General features: G+C 41.6%; 1 protein-coding gene and 1 pseudogene across 1 annotated transcript in view; one reads left to right on the top strand and one right to left on the bottom strand.

The window, feature by feature from the left end:
- The window catches only part of PHEX (phosphate regulating endopeptidase X-linked), a 197,259-nt gene that overhangs the window by 135,319 nt on the left and 38,012 nt on the right, over positions 1 to 23,928 (top strand). The window contains exons 14-15 of the mRNA XM_060087064.1: positions 4,534 to 4,637; positions 14,799 to 14,857. Coding sequence (XP_059943047.1) covers positions 4,534 to 4,637; positions 14,799 to 14,857 — 163 coding nt within the window. The remainder of the gene's footprint in view (positions 1 to 4,533; positions 4,638 to 14,798; positions 14,858 to 23,928) is intronic.
- Positions 7,265 to 8,058, bottom strand: LOC132482588 (small ribosomal subunit protein eS19-like; annotated as a pseudogene).

The raw sequence follows: 23,928 nt of genomic DNA, 5'->3' as shown, positions 1-23,928 counted from the left end.
ATACATACTACTTACAGCGAAGCCATCTAAACACAGCAATCTTGTGTATTACTTTGCTATTTATATATTTATTTTATTTAAATACTTTTTTTGTTTTAATTTTTGGCTGCGTTGGGTCTTCGCCACCGTGTGCGGGCCCCCTCCAGTTGTAGCCAGCCAATGTTCGTTGAGGTGCGCTGGCCTCTCGCCGTGGCAGTGTCACTTGTTGCAGAGCACGAGCTCCAGGCGAGCGGCCCTCAGTAGCTGTGGCTCACGGGCTCTAGAGCGCAGGCTCAGTAGTTGTGGTGCATGGGCTCAGCTCCTCTGCGCGTGAGGATCTCCGCACGTGAGATCCTCTTGGACCAGGCCCGGAACCCCCCACTCCCCCGCACTGGCAGGCAGACTCCCAACCACTGCGCCACCAGGGAAGTCCGACTTTGCTATTTAAATAAGGGAAAACATAATTCTAAAGTCTGGATTACATTAAGTATTCAGAGTTCTTTGGGTGCCTAAAATAAAATCTTTCTTAAAGGTATTTGGATATATCGCTGAGTATGTTTAAATGGATTTAGCTTAAAAAGTGTGCTAGAATCTATACTTCCTATTGGCTTATGTACTATCTTATCAACTTGTATTTATTGGTCCTACAGAGAAGCTGAACACATTTCCTTGTTCTGCCCTTATTATGTGTTCCTCACCTTTGGGGAGGGTAATAGCTTTATTCTTCCATTTAGTCTGTTGCGTTTGTGCTAGGCCTCTAGGATTTCCACAAAGAGAAAGTCAGATTCCCCTAAATTTTATGATCTGGACAGCTATTCTTAGGAAATGACATGGGAGCCCCAATTAATTCCCCAAAGGTCACTCAATTGAAAAGTCAGGAGGTGGAGTTGATTGAAAGTCATTATCAACTTGACCTAGATTTTCACCAGTAACTGAAAGGACAAGAGACTTTTGAGCCAATTATTGTCGCTTTCACAGTTTAAACATTTTTTTTTGAAGATTACAAGTGGTTCTAAAATATTCATGCACATTCATTCTTGTTGCTATCTCTACAACAAGCAGAACTTTCCCAATGGTTGCTAGGTTTCATAGTTTTTTCTCACTCAAGGCCCTATTGAAATATTTGAAATTATCAAAGTATTATCACATGGTGGAAAATTTGAAAAATAGAGAAAAGGAATGAAAAAGTCCCTGAATGTTGGTACTTGAACATAATAGTATGTACTTCTGTTTTAGTGTATTATTTTATCTTTCTATTTTTGTATAGCTGTAATTGATGCTCATATATAATTTTGTATACTGACCTTTACAGTTAACATATTGTTTTGTCCTTGTCTTCCATAGCCTTCATTACCATTATTTTAACAGCTGTCTGATATTAAGTAAACTGTACCTTGATTTATTTAATCACTGCTTCTCCTCCCACTCGTAATTCTTACCTTCTCCTCCTCCTTCCCTGCACTCTCTTTGTTGAATCACCAGTTTTCTTATTAGGACCAATGAAAATAACACTGAAGTAGGAGCCTAATGATTTGGACTGTGTGACTTGGCCAGGTTCCATAATCTTTCCATCGTTGTTTCCCATCTGTCATATGGGAATAACAGCGGTTGGCCCTTCCTTACTCCCAAACACTTAACCTGTCTTACAGGAAAAAGTAAAAATTGTCCCCTGTTACCTGTGATGTCCATTAAATAAATGAAATAGATTAACTGAACCAGGCTAAGAAATAGAAAATATGCTCAGTTTAATAATTAAAACAATTTAAAATTTATCCTTCTAAACATAGGTAAGATGTTGGCAAATTTGTAATCACTTGCCTCTTGAGTTTTGCTCCCCATGACCATTTTCATGGCTATGGTAGGACCATATTTATGTAAAGTATTTTTAGACTTGGAACTCTTCTTCTTTAGGAAATTTTTGGGTGGTTTTCCATTTAATGTCTGTAGAACAACCTGAATGTCAAGTTTTTGTTTTCGAATGGAACAGGAAAGCACCACTATTAGCAGACTCTTCTGAAAGTAACAACTGACCCCATTGATAGTACAAAAAAAGTTAATATTTTTTTAACATCTTTATTGGAGTATAATTGCTTTACAACGGTGTGTTAGTTTCTGCTGTATAACAAAGTGAATCAGCTATACGTATACAGATATCCCCATATCTCCTCCCTCTTGCATCTCCCTCCCACCCTCCCTATCCCACCCCTCTAGGTGGGCACAAAGCACCGAGCTGATCTCCCTGTGCTATGCGGCTGCTTCCCACTAGCTATCTATTTTACATTTCGTACTGTATATATGTCCATGTCACTCTCTCACTTCGTCCCAGCTTACACTTACCCCTCCCCGTGTCCTCAAGTCCATTCTCCACGTCTGCGTCTAAAAAAAAGTTAATATTTTTGAAGGAAATTCCTTTGGGAGAATTTTCCGGGGCACACTCTGAACCCAAGAACGTATCTGAATTTTCTGTCAGTTACAATCATATTCTGAAAGTTCTGGCAGAGCTGTCTTCGGAACAAAAGCTGAAAAAAGGTTGCACACTGGACACATCTTTAAACTGTGTGATCCGGGAACGCATTAGAATCGCTAGTTAGGGTTGCTTCTTAAAACAAGGAGCTTACTCTGTTTCTTCTGAGGCTGAGTATAAACATCTATCTAAAAAATACAATCGATTGTAAGATTTCTTTTTATTATGGAGCATCTCAAACATCAGAAAAGTATGTAAAATCATATTTTGAACACCTCTAGCTTTAACAAATATTAAACATATTGCCATATTAGCTGTATGCATGTACACACACATTTTAAATGAATAAAGCAGTCACATTGGAAATTCTTTGTGTAGTCCTCCTTGACCTAATGTCCTTCTTCCCTGCCTATCTCCTTCCCTAGATACGCTCTCCTGAATTCAGTGTTTCTCATTCCCATGCATTTCTTTATGCTTCTGCTGCATAGGTATGTGCCCATAAACAGCATATAGTATTGTTTTATAAGTTTTAAAATTTTAAATTCTCTAATACATACAACTTGTCTTATTTACTCAGCATTGCTTTTGAGATTATTTCGTGTTCACACATACAGACCATTTGTTTAGACTTCTGTGTGGTTTTCCATTATGTGATTATATCACGATTTATTCATCAGCCACCTCCCCTAAGAGGAGTGAGGGAGGGACAGTTTGAAGTCTTATCTCTGTAACTTGTTGGCCAAGTAGAACACCAAAGATGCCAGGAATTGATACTTTCATTCCTGCCTTTCTTTCTGTGCCATTAGTTATTTTATTCTTTTCTTTATATTTTGGCCTGGTCCCCTGGAAAGATTGCTAAGATGAGTCATTAACAGAAGTTACTCTGCAGACAAAATGAGTACCCATGATATGTTAGGGAAGAGATAAACCTGAGCCAGACACTGGCCAACGAATAGGCTGCTGTCAAGTCTGTAACTGTCAAGTTGTGTATATTCATTCATATCTGTAATGTGATGCCTGTGGGTCTCATATACCTTCATTTGCCATATTTTAATTTTTGCTTTTAAAAGAGTATCATAGCTTAAATTTACAAAAATATTACAGCTAATAAGAATATGATTACTCTTGGTTATTTGCTTATTCAAATGTATATTTTTCTTATTTTATTTGCCACAGTAGTATATTTTAAAACCAGAGCATTAGGGATCACTACAAACCACTGATTTTACTGTTACATGGATATTATTTACAATATTTAGGTTAAGTACTGCTACTTTTGTAGATAGAGTGCCTATAGAATTAAAACTGTCTGCCATTCTCCTTCCAAAAAAAGGAAAAGGAACTCAAGAATCAATTATGTCTTTCTCCCTATTTTAATAGGCAACATTGTTGTGAGCCATCAACTTCCTTTTTGTCCATGCGAGCTATAATCTATGCTTTGCCTCTGTAATTTCATGAATCTTCAGTGACCAGAGCATTTTTTGACCATTGATAGATAATTTCAATTAATAATCAAACTATTCTACTGACTCCATTGTGCTTAGGGTAGAAAATAAGTCTGAATCACTTTCATTTTTTTTTCCTTTATGAACAAATACTGATGACAGTAAATTAGATTTTAACATTTGACTAAATCATCATCTGTGAACTAAACGAGGTTTCAGCTGAATAAACTGAATGTTATTAGAAGAACCTATGTGACAAATAAATAAAGTACACGTTTTTAGAAAAGATCAAGGACTCATGTGGGCGAAGAAATTTCAAACCTAAGATAATATGTTCTGTAAAGGCTAAGGTAGATTTTTCAGTTATAAAGCAAATGAAATGCATTGTAAATTACTGCAGCTTCTCGTTTTTTACTGTCATCCAGAAATGACCATATTGATTTTTAGGCTTTTTGTTTTAAAAGAAAATCACTGAGATTAAATTTCATGGCTTTGTGAAGACTGGGTTAACTGGTGATGGCTGAGAGATGATGTGAGGAGTGCAGCGTCTCCGCTGCACGCTCATTTGTGCGCTGAAGTCTTTTTTTTCAGAGCCATCTTTTATCTGCACTTAGAACAGTGATGGTTGTGGTTTGTTTTATTCAGATCAAGTTTTCAGAATCTGACTACTTCGGCAACGTCCTGCAAACCCGAAAGTATTTAGCACAGACTGATTTCTTCTGGCTGAGAAAAGCTGTTCCAAAAACAGAGTGAGTAAGAAAAATTAAAAAAAGAAAGAAAGAAAGAAAAAAAAGTGAAATAGATAAATATGTTGGTGGGAAGTGGAGTTTCTTTAGATCAAACTTTGTAATTCCCCTCAAGTCAGAGTAGCTGGCTTGCCAGTTATTTTTGTTTGGCAAAATTTGTGTTATGTTTTGGCAACTCTTATTTCTGATATTATATGAATCAGTTGTTCAGTCTAATTATGACTACCCTACTCCTAGCATCAACACATATAAAAAGAAGGCTTATTAAGATGCAAATGTTCAAATCATTTCTAGATCATGTTATGAATATATATATAAGCAGATTTCTCTAGAATTTCACACTCAGGCAGAAACTTTTGAATATCTTAAAAACCAAATATTTAAAAAGTAAAGTATGATTACAAATGTAGAAGTAATTGTATACAGGCATACCTCATTTTATTGCACTTGGCTGTATTGAACTTTGCAGACAGTGCGTTTTTTACAAATTGAAGGTTTGTGGCAACACTGTGTTGTCAGATGATGGTTAGCATTTTTTAGAGATAAAGTATTTTAAAATTAAGGTATATACATTTTTTTAGATATAATGCCATTGCACACTTAACAGACTACCATATAGTATAAACATAACTTTTATATGCCTGGGAAACCAAAAAATTTGTGATATTTGCTTTATTATGGTGGTCTGGAACTGAACCTACAATCTCCGAGGTAGGCCTGTGATTATGAAGTAACTATAGGATCTTTGTTGAGGTAATGCGTGTCAAAGAACTGATAGCTCTATTATTTTCCTTCAGTAGCAGTTATGATTTATATCCCTCTTCTCAGCAAGCGGTAGGAACTTTTCCTACAGGTAGGGAAGTTTCACTAGGAACTCTTGGGGTCAGGGCCAGTCATGATTTTCTTCCCTAGCAAAGTGTGAATGATGATGATGATAGCAACTAAAAATTATTATGTGTTTATAATGTTCCAGGAAGTGACTTACATATTTTAATTCATTTTATCCTCTAGTCAATTCTGTGAGGTGTAGGTACTATTTATTACCCCCATTTTACAAAATGAACAAGAGGCTTACAACTGAGAAATTCTTCAGCTCAGGTTTAGATTACTTTCTGTTCTGCCTGCTGGTATTACTCTGTTCTGCTATGACCCAATTCTCCAAGGTTGTTTTCTCTCTCTTCTCCGGATTGGATTATTTCTATTGATCCATCTTCAGATTCACCAGTTCTTTCTTCTGTATTCTCAAATTTGCTGGTGACTCATCAATACAATTTTCATTTTGATTATTGCACTTTTCAAGTCCTGAAGTTCCATTTGTTTTTTTTAATAGTTTCTACTTCTTTGTTGCGACTCTTTGTTGTCATTGTCATCATATTTTCCATTAATTGTTTGAATACAGTTTATTTTAATTCTTTGAACTAATTTACAGTTGCTGCTTTCAAGTCTTTGTTAAATCCAACATATGGGTTCACTCAGAGTCAGTTTTTATTGATTGCTTTTCTCTACACTTTTTCTTCCAGCATCATTTTTTGTCGTTGTTGAAAATGACATTTAGGATAATGTATTATAGCAACTGTGGATTCTGATTTATTTTTCTGAGGCTTTTTTATTTTTATTTTTATTTATTTATTTATTTATTTATTTATTTTTTGCCGTACGTGGGCCTCTCACTGCTGTGGCCTCTCCCATTGCGGAGCACAGGCTCTGGACACGCAGGCTCAGCGGCCATGGCTCATGGGCCTAGGCGCTCCCGCGGCAGGTGGGATCCTCCCAGACCGGGGCACGATCCCGTGTCCCCTGCATCGGCAGGCGGACTCTCAACTGAGGCTTTTTAAAAAGTAACTTTCCTGGACTAACACTGTAGAATCTGTCCCTGCTATAGTATGTGGCCATAGATGTCTCTACTCATTTTTTAAATTCTCATTTTTATTTTTTAGCCTCACTTCATGGAGGTTGTCCCTGAGTCTGCATAGCTTAGTCGTCAGCCAGGGATCAGGGCAGAGCTTGTGCTCAGACACTTTGAACCTGTAGGGCTTCTGCCCTCTGCCAGTTGATCTGCGTGGGGCTTGGGTGTGCATTCAAAGTCACCAGCCCTTCCCAGTCACCCTTGGAGTTTACTTTCTACTGGGCTCTCTTGGGTCTCCCCTGTACACATGCCTAGTTTCCCAGTCAGCCAGGGATGTATGGAGAGCTGATCTCACCCTTCTATGACTCTTTCAGTTCCACTGTCTCCCTTTTAAATTCCTGGCTGATCTGTCACTTTCCCCAATGGGAACTGTAACTTCAGGCTCACAAAGCTGTGGGTTTTCCTCGTTTGTTTTCTACCAGGTTTATCACTTTCAGCTGGCATAGTTGCAAGTTTTTACCCCCACCCCAAGTGAGTTCACCCCCTTTGGCAGCAAAGCTGCTGGTTTTCCAGCCAGCCCTATCCTAATAAAATAAGTTCTTGCTGATTGAGCTGAGAGGGATGCTAGTAGTCCCAGGCAAGAAGGCCATAGACTCCTGTTCTACTTCCTCTTAAGTTGTAGCAGTTTTTCAAAATTAAACATTTTTCAATGTGTTGTTTGCCTTTGATCAATTTCCAGGGCCCTAAAATGGTTGTTTGTTGACAGTTTTGTCCATTTTTATACTTTTTTTTACAAATGAGGCAATTTATTAACCCAGCATCTTTTGTTCTAATGCTTCTTGTTGACAGCTGCCACCTGTCCAGCGATTCTGTCCAGATCTCTCTGTCCCTGAGGTATTAGTTTGTGGCCCCCATCTTGGTCCTTTTCCACCATTCTCAGCCCCTCCAGGGCTTGGAGGACCCGACGGGCCACTCTCTTGGAGCCTCTGCTGAAGTGGCTGGGCATGACACCATTTCTCTGACGCCCCACATAGATCTTGGTCATGGATCCAACCCCAGCGCCGCCCTGGAGGTACAGGTGCTATGCAGGCAGCTCGTGTGTAGAATCAGTTCTCATCATAGGGAGCGAGCTCTTTGTTCTTGGCCGGCTTGACAGTGTCCACCCATTCAGGGACTTGCAGCTCCCGGACTTTCTGAGGAAGGCTGCCAGAGCTCTGACAAACTCCCGCTGGTTCACGTCTTTTACAGTAACTCCAGGCGTCGTGTGGCCTCCAAGCTGCCAGCCAGGGGAAAGGTATACTTGGCTTTTGTGGAAAGAATTTGTGACCTTTTCATAGTGTCATAGCTGGAAGCCTGACTTCCATGGCCCCTTTTTTTTTTTCATGGCCCACGTTTTAACCTTGTCTGATATTCTGGTCTCCAGATCTTTGGCTGGCTCTTTTAATGCTCTATGGGTCTCTCGTTACTCCCTCTTCCAACTCCCTCCTCTGTTCTGGCCTCTAGAAAAACTCTAGGCCCTTTACCCTCCCTTGGCTTAAGCTGTGATTACCACCTCTCCCTCTTAGCCGTGAGTCCCATCTAGCCACCCTGCTCTCTGCCCTTCAAATCTTCTTACAGTATGCGCCTACAGAGTAAGTTAAAAGTGTTTGACCTTCAGGAGTAGGCCTAAAGCTGAGCCATTCCCCTGGCCTATCCGTGACTCCCCTCCAAGGCACAAAGGAAGAGAGCGGAAGGCTTTCGGACTTCTTTGGAAAAATGACAAAGAGAGCTGACGTGAAGCCACCGGCTCCACTGTCCTTGATGTTCTCCTCTCCTCACGGTATCTCTCAGTCCATCTCGCCTGTTTCATTCCCAGCCTAAATTACTCAATAGAAATTTTAGATTTAGGGTTCTAAAACCAGTTTCTCAAATCTCACGACTTCAAATAGTTTCCAGTATCTCAGTGAGCATCTACATGTAATATGTAAATCATCCTGCCCTTTCAGGTCTACTTCAGATAAGTTCAAACTCTTGTCTTTGCAACTTGTGAAAAATTAAAACTTCGCACCAGTATTTTTGTGAACTTTCAGGGTCTTCTCAGGGCTTCTTCTATATTGGAGACACTGCCAAGTTAATTCTTTAATTTCAGAATGTCATTATTCATTTGGGTGTATAGCAAGGCCTGGGTTGCTAATTGAAAAGCTCCTAAATGTGTCATTTTTAACATCATCCTAAAATACTGATGGGCTGTAGGATTCTAATGGCCTTGCCTATTTCTAATATTTATGCCTTGGAAAAGTGCTGGCTGACTGTGGGCTTAAGCAAACTGTGTGACTTGTGTCTTTTTCTTCTCTGTCAATGAAAACAAATACCTCTTCACAAGGACGTTAAATTGGTTAATGTTTCTGGAAGAGTTCTCCTGGGATGAAAATCAGTGCAGTGCTAGTAATTCCTCAGACCATATGTCTATATCAGGGAAAACAGTGTTAGGAAATTTAAGATTCTCTTTGCATGGTAAAGTGATGTGACAGTCATTTCTTTAGAAGAGATTTCCGGTGGGTCCTTTTTCAGGCACTGTGGGGAACTTTAGCTTTATGATACCCATCGACTTTAATTGACACCTTTTAGGTCTGAAAATTCATGAGTTAATCGAATGAGGATGATTCTGGAGTAGCTCCACTACACTAGTTCTCTTTGAACAGCACATCCTGGTTATATTTCCATAAAGCCCTGAAATAACATTTTGCTTCTTTGTGGGTATAGGAGATAAACACCCTTTATGTTTCATTCTCATGGAATCCATTTTAGCTGCACTAATGTGCATTAAGAAGTTTCTAACACGATGGGAAATGTCAGCAAGAATGAAATTAATTGGGTAGTCATCCCTGAAGGTACATATTTAGGGGCTGGTTCTCAGAATTGTCACTTCATCAGCTTGCTTAAAAATAGAGGATTTACTTCACTGCTCAGCTTGAGTCAAAAGTAATTTCTTTCCCTCAGGATCCTCTTTCTTTGACAGAAATGATTTTAAGCCAGCCTCCCTATTAACTCACTCTCATTCTACTGTGACCAAACATGTCTGGATTTTTTTCTCTATCTTCTGAAAAATATGTAAAAATACATCAAATGTCTATACAAATTATAGTCCTGCCCAGAATTATCTACAGCATGGAATGGGATGGATGCAATCTATAGGATATGTGAAATAAATCAATAAATACTCTATGGTTTTTCCATTCCATATTCCCTAGACTATCTTTAAGAGTTAATAGGTAAAATGTAAAACTTTAGCCTGATGTATATCTATTTTATATGGTCCAAAGAAATCAGGGTATCAGTGTCTTTTGCTTTAGATTATTGCATTTCATCATCACACTCTTTTTATGTATCCATTGTCCAGTATAATTTCATCTCCATATATATATATATATTTTTTCGGTACGCGGGCCTCTCACTGTTGTGGCCTCTCCCGTTGCGGAGCACAGGCTCCAGACGTGCAGGCTCAGCGGCCATGGCTCATGGGCCCAGCCGCTCCGCGGCATGTGGGATCTTCCCGGACCGGGGCACGAACCCATGTCCCCTGCATCGGCAGGAGGACTCTCAACCACTGCGCCACCACGGAACCCCAATCTCCATATATTTTTGAAATTTATACGAGACCTCTTCCTACCTTATCTACTAAATCCTTTCCCAAACACAGACTGCAGGAACACCCTAAAGACATAATAAAAAGAATTTAAAGCACTTGAATGACACTGTTTATCTAAGTACATGTATACATAGCAATACATTCATTTAAATAGATTAAATGAATTTTTGCTCAGCATATACCACTTGGGCAATAGTCTTAGCCCATAAGGAACTTAAAATCTTGTTGGGAGGTAAGTTGTGCAAACTCATATGCCTTCACGGCCCAATCAGGTAACAGATGTTGACCTAGACAAGTGTAAATGATAGGGAGTGGTGGAGACCATGGAGAACTAGTGATTGTATGCCTCATTTAAAGGAATTCCAGTTTGGTACTTTTAAAAGCCATTGTGTTGGGCAAATAAAACATTTTTCTGGGAAAATTCAACCCATTGGGTAGGACTTAATCTGTGGACAGCCAGCTTTTCAGTGTTTCAGTTATCTCTTGCTGTAATGAGCTGTGTAATAATGAACCACCCCCAAAGTTAGAGGATTAAAGCAACAGTAATTATTCATTTTTCTCTCATGGTTCTGGTGGTTCTTGCTCATGGTGTTGCATGTAGTTGCGGTCAGATAGTGGCTGGGACTGGAGTCACATGGGAGGCCTCCTCTCCTAGTCTAGTGGTTGGTGCTGGCTGCTGCCTGGAAGGCCTACTATGGCCTCTCCATGTGTACTGGGCTTCTTTGTGGCTGATTGAGCCAGAAACTTTGAAGAGCAAGTTTCCTGAAAAAGAAGGAGGGAGGGTGTACATGTGTTTACCCAGGGGGAGCTTGTATTGCCTTTAATTGCCTAGCATTGGAAGTCACGTGGTGTCATTTCCACTGCATTTTATGCTTTAGAAGTGAGTCACCAAGACTAGCCCATAATCAAGGGGAGAGGAATTTAGAGTCCACTTCTTAATGGGAGGAGTGTAAAAAAAATTACAAACACGTATTAAAACTAGCACAGGTAGGCTTAGGTTAGAGAATAGTAAAACTAAATATATAATAAACTCAGATATAATCAGGGAGATGTACAAGATATTTAATGGCTGGCTTGGTGTGGGAACTGTCCAATCAGAAGAAATAATAGCATCCACAAGTGGTAGGCTCTGTTAGTGCAGCTACTTAATATCAGCTCTGGGTATAATCAGGGCTCCAAACGTGTCCTAGAGCCAGCAGGAGCTCTGAGAAGTCAGGAAAGGTGAGATCATGCATCTTGTATAAGATGTTTTAGGAATTCTTGCTGAAGCTTCAGAGGCCCCATCAGGCTCCATCTGGTTGTTTGATTTCTTTGTTTTGTCTGCCTTTGTCCGTCAGAAGTTAGAAACATTGTTCCTACATGGCTCTTAGCCTAATGTTTTGAAAGTTTATTCTTTGCTAAAGGGAGGGGAGTTGGGAGGGATGGGAAGAGAAGAGATGAGCTCTAGGAACACACATCATCTTTGGTATTGTGGTTCAGTCCAATGTCATTTAGAAGCCATGTTGAGAGGCACCTGGATTCTCCCCTCTTGACCCAGAGAGCAGACATAACAAATGCTGGGTTCTTTGTGTGTTAGTTTTCTGTTGCTGCTGTAATGAATCACCACAGCCTTATTGGCAGCTCAGAGCAACACGAATGTATTCCTTCACGGTTCTGTAGGTCAGAAATGTGGGATGGCTTGGCTGGGCTCTCAGCTGCGGTTTTCAGAAGGCTGAAGTCAAGGTGACAGCTGGCTGGGCTCTTAGCAGGAGCCTCTGGGAAGAATCCTCTTCGATTCTCATCGTAGAACTGAGGTTCCTACTTCTTTGCTGGCTGTCAGCTGAGAGCCACTCTTAGCTCCTAGAGGACTCTCTCCCCACTCCTTGCATGTGGCCGCTGCATGTCACAGCCAGCCACAGCATGTCAAATCTTTCCCACCCTTGGAATCTCTCTGACTTCCCGTTCTGCAACATCTCTTCTGACTTTCTCCCCTGTTGCATCTCCAGGATTCCAGCCAGAGAAGGATCCCCACTTTTAAGGACTCATGTGATTAGATTGGGCCAACCTGGGATAATCTAGGATAATTGCTCTAGTTTAAGCTCCTTGACCTTAATTCCATCTGCAAAGCCCTTTTTGCCATGTAATGTAACATATTCACAGGATCCAGGGAGTAGGTCATGGACATTTTTTTGGGGGGGCGCATAATATTACCTACTACAGGTAGTGACATTAGGGCAATAAAAGGGCTTTCCCTGTACTTTTCTCCTCAGAAAAGTAAGCCAGCCAGTAAATGTGTGTCAAACATTAGGGTTTATTGAAATACTCATCCTAAATTTGAAGGAAAAGACTATACATTTTATGGAAGTGAGTACAGGTTTCAGCTTTGACAAGAGGAGGCACTCTTTTTTGATTTCCAGTGATGTCTCCAGTATAATATAATGCTTAAGAGAACTGAAGTCAGACAGACTAGACTTTGTGCGAGTATATAATGCTTGTAAGTCTCATTGTCCTCTCCTGTGAGATAGGCTAATCCTGTAGTTTCTATGGGGAAAACCTATGATAGAAAGTGAGTAGGGGCTTCCCTGGTGGCGCAGTGGTTGAGAGTCCGCCTGCCGATGCAGGGGACACGTGTTCGTGCCCCGGTCCGGGAGGATCCCACATGCCGCGGAGCGGCTGGGCCCGTGGGCCATGGCCACTGGGCCTGCGCGTCCGGAGCCTGTGCTCCGGTGAGAGGCCCGCGTACTGCAAAAAAAAAAAAAAGAAAGTGAGTAGGATGTGGTAAGTGCTCTGTGAATGTTAGCTGCTGCTGCTACTACTACTAGTGATAATAATAGGATGACAGTCATGGACTTCTTTATAAGGGGAGAAGGTATGGGTGGACCAACTAGAATCCACACTTGGATTTCTTACCAGTTTCATGTTAGTCTGACATAAATTATTAGTCTGACATAATTCTATTAGACATAAATTGGTAAAATGATTGTTCTGAAAAGGGATTTATAGAAGTTTATTTTGAGCAGTTTAGCTTAAGACAAATGCTTGGTTTTAATCATAAAGGGCAGTGCCTGAAACTCACAGGCATCTAAGTCAGGGGTCAGCAAACTATGGCTTGAGGGCTAAATCTTGCCTGCTGCCTGGTTTTGTACAGCCCCTGAGCTAAGAGTGATCTTTAGAGATAAATGTCTGTGGTTGATTTGATGGTAGGAAGCACTAACTTTGAACCTCAAAGCATAATGTTCTCCTGCCCCTAAGGAATTTCATTCTTCTCATTAATAGGCCTGTATTACCAAATATTATACTCGATTATTATTTTTTTAAGGGAACTTTATTATTTTTTTATTTATTTTTGGCTGCCATTGGGTCTTTGTTGCTACGCGTGGGTTTTCTCTAGTTGTGGTGAGCGGGGGGGCTACTCTTCATTGTGGTGTTGGAGCTTCTCATTGCGGTGGTTTCTCTTGTTGCGGAGCACGGGCTCTAGGCGTGCTGGCTTCAGTAGTTGTGGTTCGCAGGCTGTAGAGCGCAGGCTCAGTAGTTGTGGAGCACGGGCTTACTTGCTCCACGGCATGCGGGATCTTCCTGGAATAGGGCTTGAACCCGTGTCCCCTGCATCGTCAGGCGGATTCTTAACCACTGCGCCACCAGGGAAGCCCTGTTCTAGATTATTATATTTTGACTTTCATCAATAAAATTTTATAGAAAAGTTTCTCTCGCTATAGAAGTACCTATATAACGTCCTTGATTTTTCCTGTTGGTCCATGAAATGACTAAATGTTTGCCATCTGTTTACAGAAGAAATTTGCTGAGTCTGATCTAAGTAACTTCCTGTGCATTTAAAATGCAATGTAGACTTCTTCATAGCTGGAAGGTACTCCCAAGGTATCTTAATGCCATACCTTACTTTTATAGCTGAAACTGAAGATAGGCCACTTTTTCACCACAACCCGGCTAGTTAGTGATAGAGGCAGGATGAGCCATTAGATTTTTTTTTTTTTTGCGGTACGCGGGCCTCTCACTGTTGTGGCCTCTCCCGTTGCGGAGCATAGGCTCCGGACGTGCAGGCTCAGCGGCCATGGCTCACGGGCCCAGCCGCTCCACGGCATGTGGGATCCTCCTGGACTGGGGCACGAACCCATGTCCCCAGCATCGGCAGGCAGACTCTCAACCACTGCGCCACCAGGGAAGCCTGAGCCATTAGATCTTTTGGTGCTTAAATCAGTAAACTTTCTACTGGAGCAGGCAGACCCTCTAGGTACCGTGGTTGTGCTTTATTATCTCTCTTTACATGGACTTCTATGTTGTCACCAATTTCAAACCTTTAATGGACAGGTCAGAGGTGATGCAGCATAGAAAACTCAGCTGTCCCATGGACCCATTGAACAGGGCCAGGCAAACATCAGCTTGTGGCTGTGTTTCCATCTGTGGGGAGATCCCTTTAGATTCTAGAATATTTCATTAAAGCTGTTTCAGAAGCCCTGGTGCTTTTTTACATTACGTTAGTAACAGTGAATAACCAGGCATGTTCAGTTTAGGATGAGATTGTTCATTGAGCAGAGCAATAACCCTAAACTGAGGTGATAATTTCCCTGTGTGTTGAGCTTCCCCATTGTTCCCTGGTTATTTGCTAATAAATCCTGCCACTTTGTATGTGTTTCACTGCCCTCCTGCCTGGATAATGATGATCACTTGGTGGTGGTGGTTTCTCTTTCTACAGGTGGTTTACAAATCCAACGACTGTCAATGCCTTCTACAGTGCATCCACCAACCAGATCCGTGAGTACCGGTTCCTTGTCTCCTTGTTAATGTGCTACAAAATGGACGGAACTTTTCCATGACTGACTTAAGAGTAGGGCATTCTTTATTTCCTCCCAGCAGTGACCAGGTATGTTGGTGAAGGAAGTTTGTTTCCCCACCCATATGTCCAATTTTCCTCATTCTCTTTACCTTATAAGTTTTTTTTAAAAAAGCTTTATATAACCATTAAGTTAAAAAAAAAGGAACTACAGTAAATAAAACTGCAGTGATGTTGGCCATGAAAAGGAACAAGCTTCCACTTTTCTTTCATAACGTTCTTACTGATTTTTGTTTTATTTATTACTAGGATTGATGGGAAAAACGAGCAGGTAGCTGGGGAGAATTTGGAAGCTGTTAGAAAAGCTTTGAAATGCTTTAATTAATCCTGGGATGTAAAGTCTTGAGTTTCTTTTATTTACATGTATTAGGTACATAATTATAACTACGATGATAAGTTAAAAAATTATTAAAGGTCAGATTGGCACAAATTAAAAATCTAACAGCACCAAATGTTGGCGACAGGGGCACATACTGCTGGTGGAAGTATACATCGGTTCACCCACTTGCTGCACAATTGGGCAACACCTAGGAAAGCCAACTATGGGCATGCATGTCTGTGAATGTCACTTGAGCTCTTGACATGTGCACTAATGCTGTTACTCAAAGTGTGGTCCTGTGATTATTAGCAACAGAGTCCCAGGGAAACTTGTTAGAAATGCAAAATCTTGGGCCTCACCTTAGACCTGTTGTTCACAAACCCTGGACGTGGGGCTCAGAAATCTGTTTCATTAAGCCCTCCAGGTGAGTCTAACATAGTTGGGGAAGCAGTGCCCTAGAGAAGTCTCACATGAGGAGGCCCATGTGAGAATGCTTACAGCAGTGTTGTTTATAATAGCAGCAAAAGGGAATAACCTATGTGGCCCTCCAAAGGAGAATGCATCAAAATGTGTCATGTTCACCCAAGGGCATGCCAGACAGTGGCGAACAATGAGTGACATGTATTAACGTGGATGAAGTTCACAAATAATAGGTTGTGTGTGTGGAAAAAAACAACTTGGAAAAATATGTGGAGGATGATATCATATAAATAGAGTTCAAAAGCATGCAGAACACTTCTGTATAGTGTCTAGAGGTGCATCCACATGTAGTAAAAGCCTGAAGACGTTGACGAGAATGGCAGAGCCCGAGTGCAGGCTGGCGGTGACCTGCCATGGGAGGGCGGGCTGCTGCTGCACGTCTTCCGGTGCCCCCTTCACTCCCTTGCGTGGTGAGCACCTCTAATCTCATGGTTTTAAGCATGTCTCTAAGCTGTTTGTTGAGCACGGGAGATGGAATTTATAAGGAGTTGCTCCCCTTGATTGTGCCCTCACCGTCTCTCCCCGAGCTCCTGTAATAGCCTCCTCACTTGCCTCCCTCCTTCTGAACTTATCCCCCTTTGGTCTATTCTAAATATAATATCACAGCCATTTTAAGATGTCCTACAGCCATCTCATGTCCCTCCTTTGCTCAGAACCCGTTATCAGCGTCCCATCTCACATAGAATAAAAGCCAGATTACTTGAAATGGCCCCGAGGCCTCTTATGACGCTGCCTTTATCTCCCCTCTGTTCCAGCCATGCTCGCCTCCTTCCTGTTCCTAGAGCACGAGACACTCTTCCTTACAGCATTTGTACTCGGGGTTCTCTTTGCCTTGGAAAACTTCTCCAAGTGATCTGCATGGTTCGTGCTCCCACTTCCTTCAAATCTTTGCTTGAATGCCACCTTCTCAGTGAGGCTTCCTGTCTACCCACTTGTGGTAGGTCCTCTGTGCTGGCCCTCATCTGACAGGACTCCCTGGCCAGAGGGGACAGCCCACTCCCAGCAGGCACACCTTCTTAGAGTCGCCCTCGTGTGGCCACCTTGCAGAATGGCAGCCGCTTCTGGACTGGTCTGGGAGAGTAGTGAACAGGAAAACAGTTAGCTGGCAGTGCATTATTATCATAAAAATACCATTGCTTTCTCCGCCCCCCAGCTTTATTGAGGTATAATTGACAAATAAAAATTTTATATATTTAAAATATACAACGTGATGCTTTGCTATAGCTCTGAGTTGAGAAGTAAGCTGCATGTGTTACATGGGAAATTATGATGTTTTAGATATTACTTATAAATACTATTTATAATAATATAGGTTATATTTATATAACATGAATTATACCAATATCAATTGGAATAACTTACTGGGTGATAGAAAATTCTTTAAATTATCTATTTTAAAAGAAAATGCTTTACTTTGTACATGCAAAAGATTATATATAACATGCTAGAACACATAAAGTTACAAAGTATATAAGAAAACATATGATAAAATAAATATACGTTCATGAACCCACCACCCATCCAAGAACTGGAACATTCCTGATGTCATTGTCTCTGCGCTCCTCCTCATCCGTTTCCTCCTCCTCACCAGTGATGTAACCACTATTCTGATTTTTGTGTTTATTATTTTCTTGCTTTTTTGAAAAAATAAATTTTAAACCATATGTATCCCTAAGCAATATACTGCTTATTTTTACTTATTTTTAACATAATAAAAATGGTATTATATTGCATGCAATCTTAAGCAATTGTGCTTTCATTCAACATGTTTGTAAGATTCATCCATGTAGCATGTGGCAGTAGGTTTTTCATTTTCACTGCTGTGTAACATTCCATGTGTGACTGTACCCCAGATTACTTATCTGTTCTACAGACCTAAGCGTTACCCTTTCCCCCAGTTTTTGCTATTATGAACTACGTTGCTCTGAATATTCTCATACATGTCCCCTGAAACAAGTGTTTGGGCTATATACTAGGAGTGGAATTACTGGCTTGTAGAGTATGCAAATATTCAACTTTACCAGATGACACCAAATGTTTTCCAGAGTGAGTGTTCCAAAGTACAGAAGTGTTTTCACCAGCTCTCATTTTCATCACTTCTTGGCATTGGTAGACAAAATTTCATCAATCTGGTGAATGTAATAGATCAGTTCTTATGCTAGACAAGGCACTGAGGTAGACTCCTCAGCAGTGCTTCCACACTGGCTTTCCAATGTCAGTGAATACTCACTGCTCTTGGGGGGTTTAAATCCTGCCTCCAGGATTCACCCCTGCTCAGCCTGTTTCTTTCTGGGAAGAGCTGATCTTATCAGAGGTTTACTGAGGAAGCAACCATTTCAGGGTAACCCAGTGGTTTCTCTAAAGCTTATGAGCAGAGGGGGTTTGGAATGAACAATTTGAAGCAGTGTTTTAATTAAGAGATTCAAGCTGTTTCTGTTTTCCTAATGACCAGTGCTTGCTCTCATTGTAAATTACATTCCCAGGCAAGATGACAAGGAATCCTGTGGGTGACTTTTTTTTCTCCCTCCTTTCTGATTTTCCGGACTATAAATTAAGACAGGTGGAGTTCCTTATACATTTCCCCACTGGGTTTCCTGGGACTCCCCCCAGCCCCCAAGTACCACCTTTTTGCTTCACTGAAGAAGTGAAAAATGGAGGTGATTTTCTAAAATGAACATCTTTATTGATTAGGGGCTGATTCTGACAGCATGTGGCCATCTGTTTAATTGGGTTTCACATCTAAGATGTAACTATACTTAGTAACGTGATTTATGAGAATTTCATTCAGTTCTCATTATCATTTTCTGATTTATGCCATTTAAGTCAGCTTCTGCATGCAGTAGAGACTTGAGTAGAAAATAGAAAAACCTGTAGGGTGTTTGTTTGTTTGTTTGTTTTGGCAAATCCATGCCTGTATGTGAAGCCCTATGATTTGTGGTGATCTTTCAATGTTAGATTTTTTCAGGGTGGTTATAGCTTTTTATTTTTCTACCCTTGTCAAGCTGGGTAGCAATGTCTTCAGACACAGAGTGTAGTGTGAAATAATGATGATTTAAGTCTGCTGTACTGGGAGTTATACTCAGGAGCTGTTGCAGAATTTAATTATATTTGACCTGATAAGGTGGTTAAACAGGAAAACAAGGAGCTGAGGTTATTGGTGCCTAAGCTTGTGCTTCCCTAACTCTGTGATAAATGCAAAGCTGGTCCTCCTGCTTTTATTTTATTTTATTTTTTTTGGGCCATGCTGCGTGGCATGCAGGCTCTTAGTTACCCGACCAGGGATCCAACCCGTGCCCCTTGCAGTGGAAGCACGGAGTCGTAACTGCTGGACCTCCAGGGAAGTCTCAGGTCTTCCTGCTTTTAGTAGGAAGACACAAGCTCGATGGGAGGCCTTGAGTGCCACTGATTTAGTTGCATGACCTTGGTCAAGGTGTTTCTCCTTCCTGACCCCTCTTGTCCTCATCTGTCACATGTTGAGGTTACCCAGTCCACAGAGTTTTTGGTAGGATTTAACAAGATCAATTTGAAAAGTGCCAGCATATTGTCACGGTCAGGGTTTTGTATATCAAAAACTGGCACGCCCGCCACTAATGCCTGGGATAGCCAGTCTGTCACGGGATACACAGCCTAATATGAAGATTGTGGGAGGGGCGTATTTTGAACTTTTGTTCTCAGAGGTTTTATACATTAAAACAGTATTTTTGTGCATTAAACAATTACATCTCATTTGGAAAAGTATTTGGCAGTTTGCTGATGTCTCCTATCACCCAGAAATTCCACTGTTGATAAGATGAATGGATCCTGATACCCACCAGGAGACATGTACGCAAATGTTCATAGCAGCTTTATTCATAATAGCAAAAATCTGGAAAGAACCTAATTTCCATCAGCAGAAGAGTAGGTAAACAAATTGTGCTGTGTTCATACAATTGAATATTGCACAGCACGGGAAAAGAACAAAGTGCTGCATGCTGCAGTGTGTAAGAATGCCGCTGACTTAATGGTGAGTGAAACACTGCATGGCTCCATTCGTATGAAGTTCAGGAACAGGCAGACAAATCTGTGATCTAAGTGATAAAAGTTAAAATAATGGCTACCTTTGTTTTGGTGGGTATTGACTGAGAGGGGGCATGGGAGACATTACCTTGATCTGGGAGGTGGTTGCACAGGTGATACTTGTGTAGAACACTCACTGTGTTCTACCATTCAAATTTGTTCCTTTACTGTATGTATGTAACACCTCAACATAAACAGTAATACCCCCATTATCCCTTAAAAAATTGTAGAATAGCGTGTAGCATGCATAGGCATTTGGGCTTATGACACTTCACCTCAGGCCAAGCTGCCAGAGGTGTGGACGAGGGATCGGCAAATGTTTTCTATAAAGGGCCAGATAGTAAATATTTTTGGCTCTGCAAGCCATATGGTCTCTGTTGCAAATTCTCACCTTTGCCATTGCAGCCATAGACAATTCATAAACAAATGAGTGCGGCTGTGCTCCAGTGAAACTGTTTACTTGGCTGTAGTTTGCCAATCTGTGACGTGGAGCACTGCGAGAGGATGGGATCTAGGGAGCCTCGCAGCGTGTTTCTGACCCAGCTTCCAAAGTACTTTGCATCTAATCAGGTGGTCGTACGGGAGCGGGAGGGGGAGCCGCTTACATTTGGTTCTCATTTCCGCTAATATAGACTGGGCTTTAGAATCAAATTCAGTTCATGTATTCAGTGTCCGTGTGTATCTGCATAGTGCCTTATTTCAATATTAGTGTTTTATCTTCGTAGGTCTCAAATCATATCAAGGAATTTTTTTTTTTTTTTTTTTTTTTTTTTTTTTTTTGCGGTACGCGGGCCTCTCACTGTCGTGGCCTCTCCCGTTGCGGAGCACAGGCTCCGGACGCGCAGGCTCAGCGGCCATGGCTCACGGGCCCAGCCGCTCCGCGGCATATGGGATCCTCCCAGACCGGGGCACGAACCCGTATCCCCTGCATCGGCAGGCGGACTCTCAACCACTTGCGCCACCAGGGAGGCCCAAGGAATTATTTTAAGCAAACAAAACCTTGGCTTGAAAACAAGCAAGGCCTAAGGGCTAAAACCAATGATTTTTTATTATCTTTGCTCTTATACGCAAGGGATTTAGTTGCCTCGGTTTAATCACAGATACTCTGCTAAAGAAGATAAGCCTTTGTGCAGAGGCTGGGCTAACGCTGGCATCAAACTATAAAATTAATCCTGAAATCAAACATAGATTTGTTTTGCTGTTAAGGAAATAACTGTGTTTCAGACTGGTAGAATTTCTCATACTTTGCTGACTCTGCCTAAAACCATAAAGTAGAAGCCAAGTTAGCAAATACTCACCTGTGGCCTCTACTGGACTTTAATGAAATTAAATCCCTGAATCCACTTGACAATCTATTTGGGGAGAATTGGAGAATAATCTCCCATAGTTTTGGAGCTACAAGGAAGGAAACTTAAGTGGCCACCTAATCCAGACTTCTCATTATCTAGAAGAGATCCTGACAGAGCAATTCTTAGTAATTTTTTCACCTTATTCACTTAATATTTATAGAGCCCCCAGTGATTCTCACTTCCTGTGTGTTCACACCCCTGTGTAGTCTCTCCAACACTGGATAAGCCTGACCTCTGTAACTAATAGGATACTGTGGAAATGACAGGGTGTGACTTCTGAGGCTAGGTCATAAAGGACATCTGGCTTCTGCCTTGCTCTCTTGGATTGATCACTCTGGGGGAAGCCAGCAACCATGTCATGAGGGCCCTCAGGAAGCTGGTGGAGAGGGCCACATGTGAAGGACTTGAGGCCTCCTGCCCATGACCAGCACTGTGTGCGCATGCCATCTTGGAAGCTTATCCTCCAGTCCAGCCAAGGCTTCAGATGATTGCAGCCCATGCTGACATCTTGACAGCAACTGCTTGAGAGACCCTGAGACAGACCACACAAATAAGCTGTTTCCGAATTCTTGACCCAGAGAAACTGTGAGATAGTAAATGTTTATTGTTTTGAGCCACTATGTTTTGAGATACTTTGTTATATAGCAAGAGATAAGTAATACAGACATTACAACTTCCCAGGTACTGAGTTCAGTGCTAGGTTTTTTTTTTTTTTTTTTTTTTCTTTTTGCGGTATGCGGGCCTCTCACTGTTGTGGCCTCTCCCGTTGCGGAGCACAGGCTCCGGATGCGCAGGCCCAGCGGCCATGGCTCACGGGCCCAGCCACTCCGCGGCATATGGGATCCTCCCAGACCGGGGCACGAACCCGTATCCCCTGCATCGGCAGGCGGACTCTTAACCACTGCGCCACCAGGGAGGCCCAGTGCTAGGTTTTTAATACGGTATGGTGTAGTGGTTAAGAGTGTGGGCTTTGATTTTTAATCCTGGCTTGGCCACTGATAACTTGGAACCTTGGGCATGTTACTTAACTTCTTTAAGCCTCAGTTTAATTATCTATAAAATGGAGATAATAGTAGTGACTATCCTATAGGGTTGTTGTGAAGATTAAAGGTGATAATATATACAAAATGCTTGGAAGAGAAACTGGTTTGTAGTAGGTAGTCAATAAATCTTAGTTGTTAGGATTCCTTGCTTTTGAGAAGTGGGGAGAGACAGACTTGTTACCAGTCATTTATAAGACATCATGGTGAGTGTGCGACAGAAGGCTGTGCAGTGCATCCTGGGAGCCACAGAGCAGTGTGTTAATTATCTAGGGGAGTGAAGGTTGGCTTCACGGTGAAAATGGCATTTGAGTGGGCTTTGAAAGGAGAAAAATTCTGTAGGCAAAGTAGGTAGGTTGGGACATGCAGAAGTACTGGCTGGTGCAAAGGCAACACACGCGGAGCATGGAGCAGGAACGGGTGGTGAGATGCTCACAGTTGCTGGGGCACAGAGTGCATGTGGTAGGCGGGGGATGGGACAGAAGGCATGATGTGAGGGGAAATGTAGCAGAAGTAGATGAGGACCTTGTAAGCCATACTGAGGCACAGGCCATAGGGAACTGGTATAGTTTTCTTTGAGAGGCAGGAAACTTCATTTTTGGTTCCTTGGTCTTAGTCTTAAAGATCATAGCTTGGAGAGGGGAAAGATTGAGACCCCCTATGCCAGCTAGGAGTTTGGCAGGTGGTTCAAGAGAAGGATGGGGAGGGTCTAAACCTAGGCAGTGGCAGCGGTGAGGGGAAATAGGGAGTGGGTAAGTTAAATCCCAAAAGATTGTTCTCAAATAATTGTGTAGTGATAATACAGGTAGTTTCCCAACTTTTCCACTGATGCTTTGAAGGACTCCCATAAAATGGAGAGTATAATTGTTCTGTGCAGCTAGTCTTCACTGAGAACCATTAATGTGCCAAGCATTGTGCTGGATACTTTAACATATATTATCTCTAATCTTCAGTAGGTCTATAAGCTTGGTATTGTGGGCCATTTTACAGAAGAGGAAACTGAAGCTCAGGGAGGCCAAGTAACGTGCGAAAGAGCACACAACTAGTAAGTTGCGGAGATGGGAGTATAACTCAGCTTCTCTGATTACGTGCTCTAGGTCTTCAGCCTATACTGTTCAATGCCAGATAAGAAATGTGAGAATTACATGAAATGATTCATGTGAACACACTGTGAAAAAGTTGAAAGCATGGTATAATTGTATGTTAGAGTAATCATTATATTCTGCCCTCACCCATGTGGTGGGGGATTGTTTGTTTGGTATGGAAACAAGATATTATAGGATGTGGGGACAGCCAGGGGATGAGGACCAGAAGGTCAGGTGGTCTCCAGGTCGTGCTGATTTCATGTCTTAAAGGGCTGTCGCATCAAGCAGCAGTTGACTATTGCCATCTCTAAGAGTGCTGTTCTCTGCAAGCCCTTTGGCTATGACTGTCATCTCCTTCCATCCTTGGATTCCGATGGGGTGGGGACGTTATTTGAGAGATTTCATAAGCTACCTTAACAAGAATATTTTGAGCTACTCTCCCAAAACGTTTTCCTTCACAAAATTTACTCTGAAATTTAAAAAAATTTTTGTTAAGTGAGTTGAAGTTAAGTCATGAGCAAAGTTCAAATAGTTTACAGAATTGCCACATGATGCACTTAGCAAGGTTCTGGGACACCTGCTACAACTATTTTCAGATGTTCTTGTCATGGTCTAGTCAAGGACTCTGGACGTCCTAAAACAGCCCCATGTCTCTGAGGCCCG

The sequence above is a fragment of the Mesoplodon densirostris genome, chromosome X, assembly GCF_025265405.1.
Source record: "Mesoplodon densirostris isolate mMesDen1 chromosome X, mMesDen1 primary haplotype, whole genome shotgun sequence".
Classification (NCBI taxonomy): Eukaryota; Metazoa; Chordata; class Mammalia; order Artiodactyla; family Ziphiidae; genus Mesoplodon; species Mesoplodon densirostris.
Note: the sequence above shows the minus strand (reverse complement) of the source record. Positions and strands in the feature narration are given on the sequence as shown.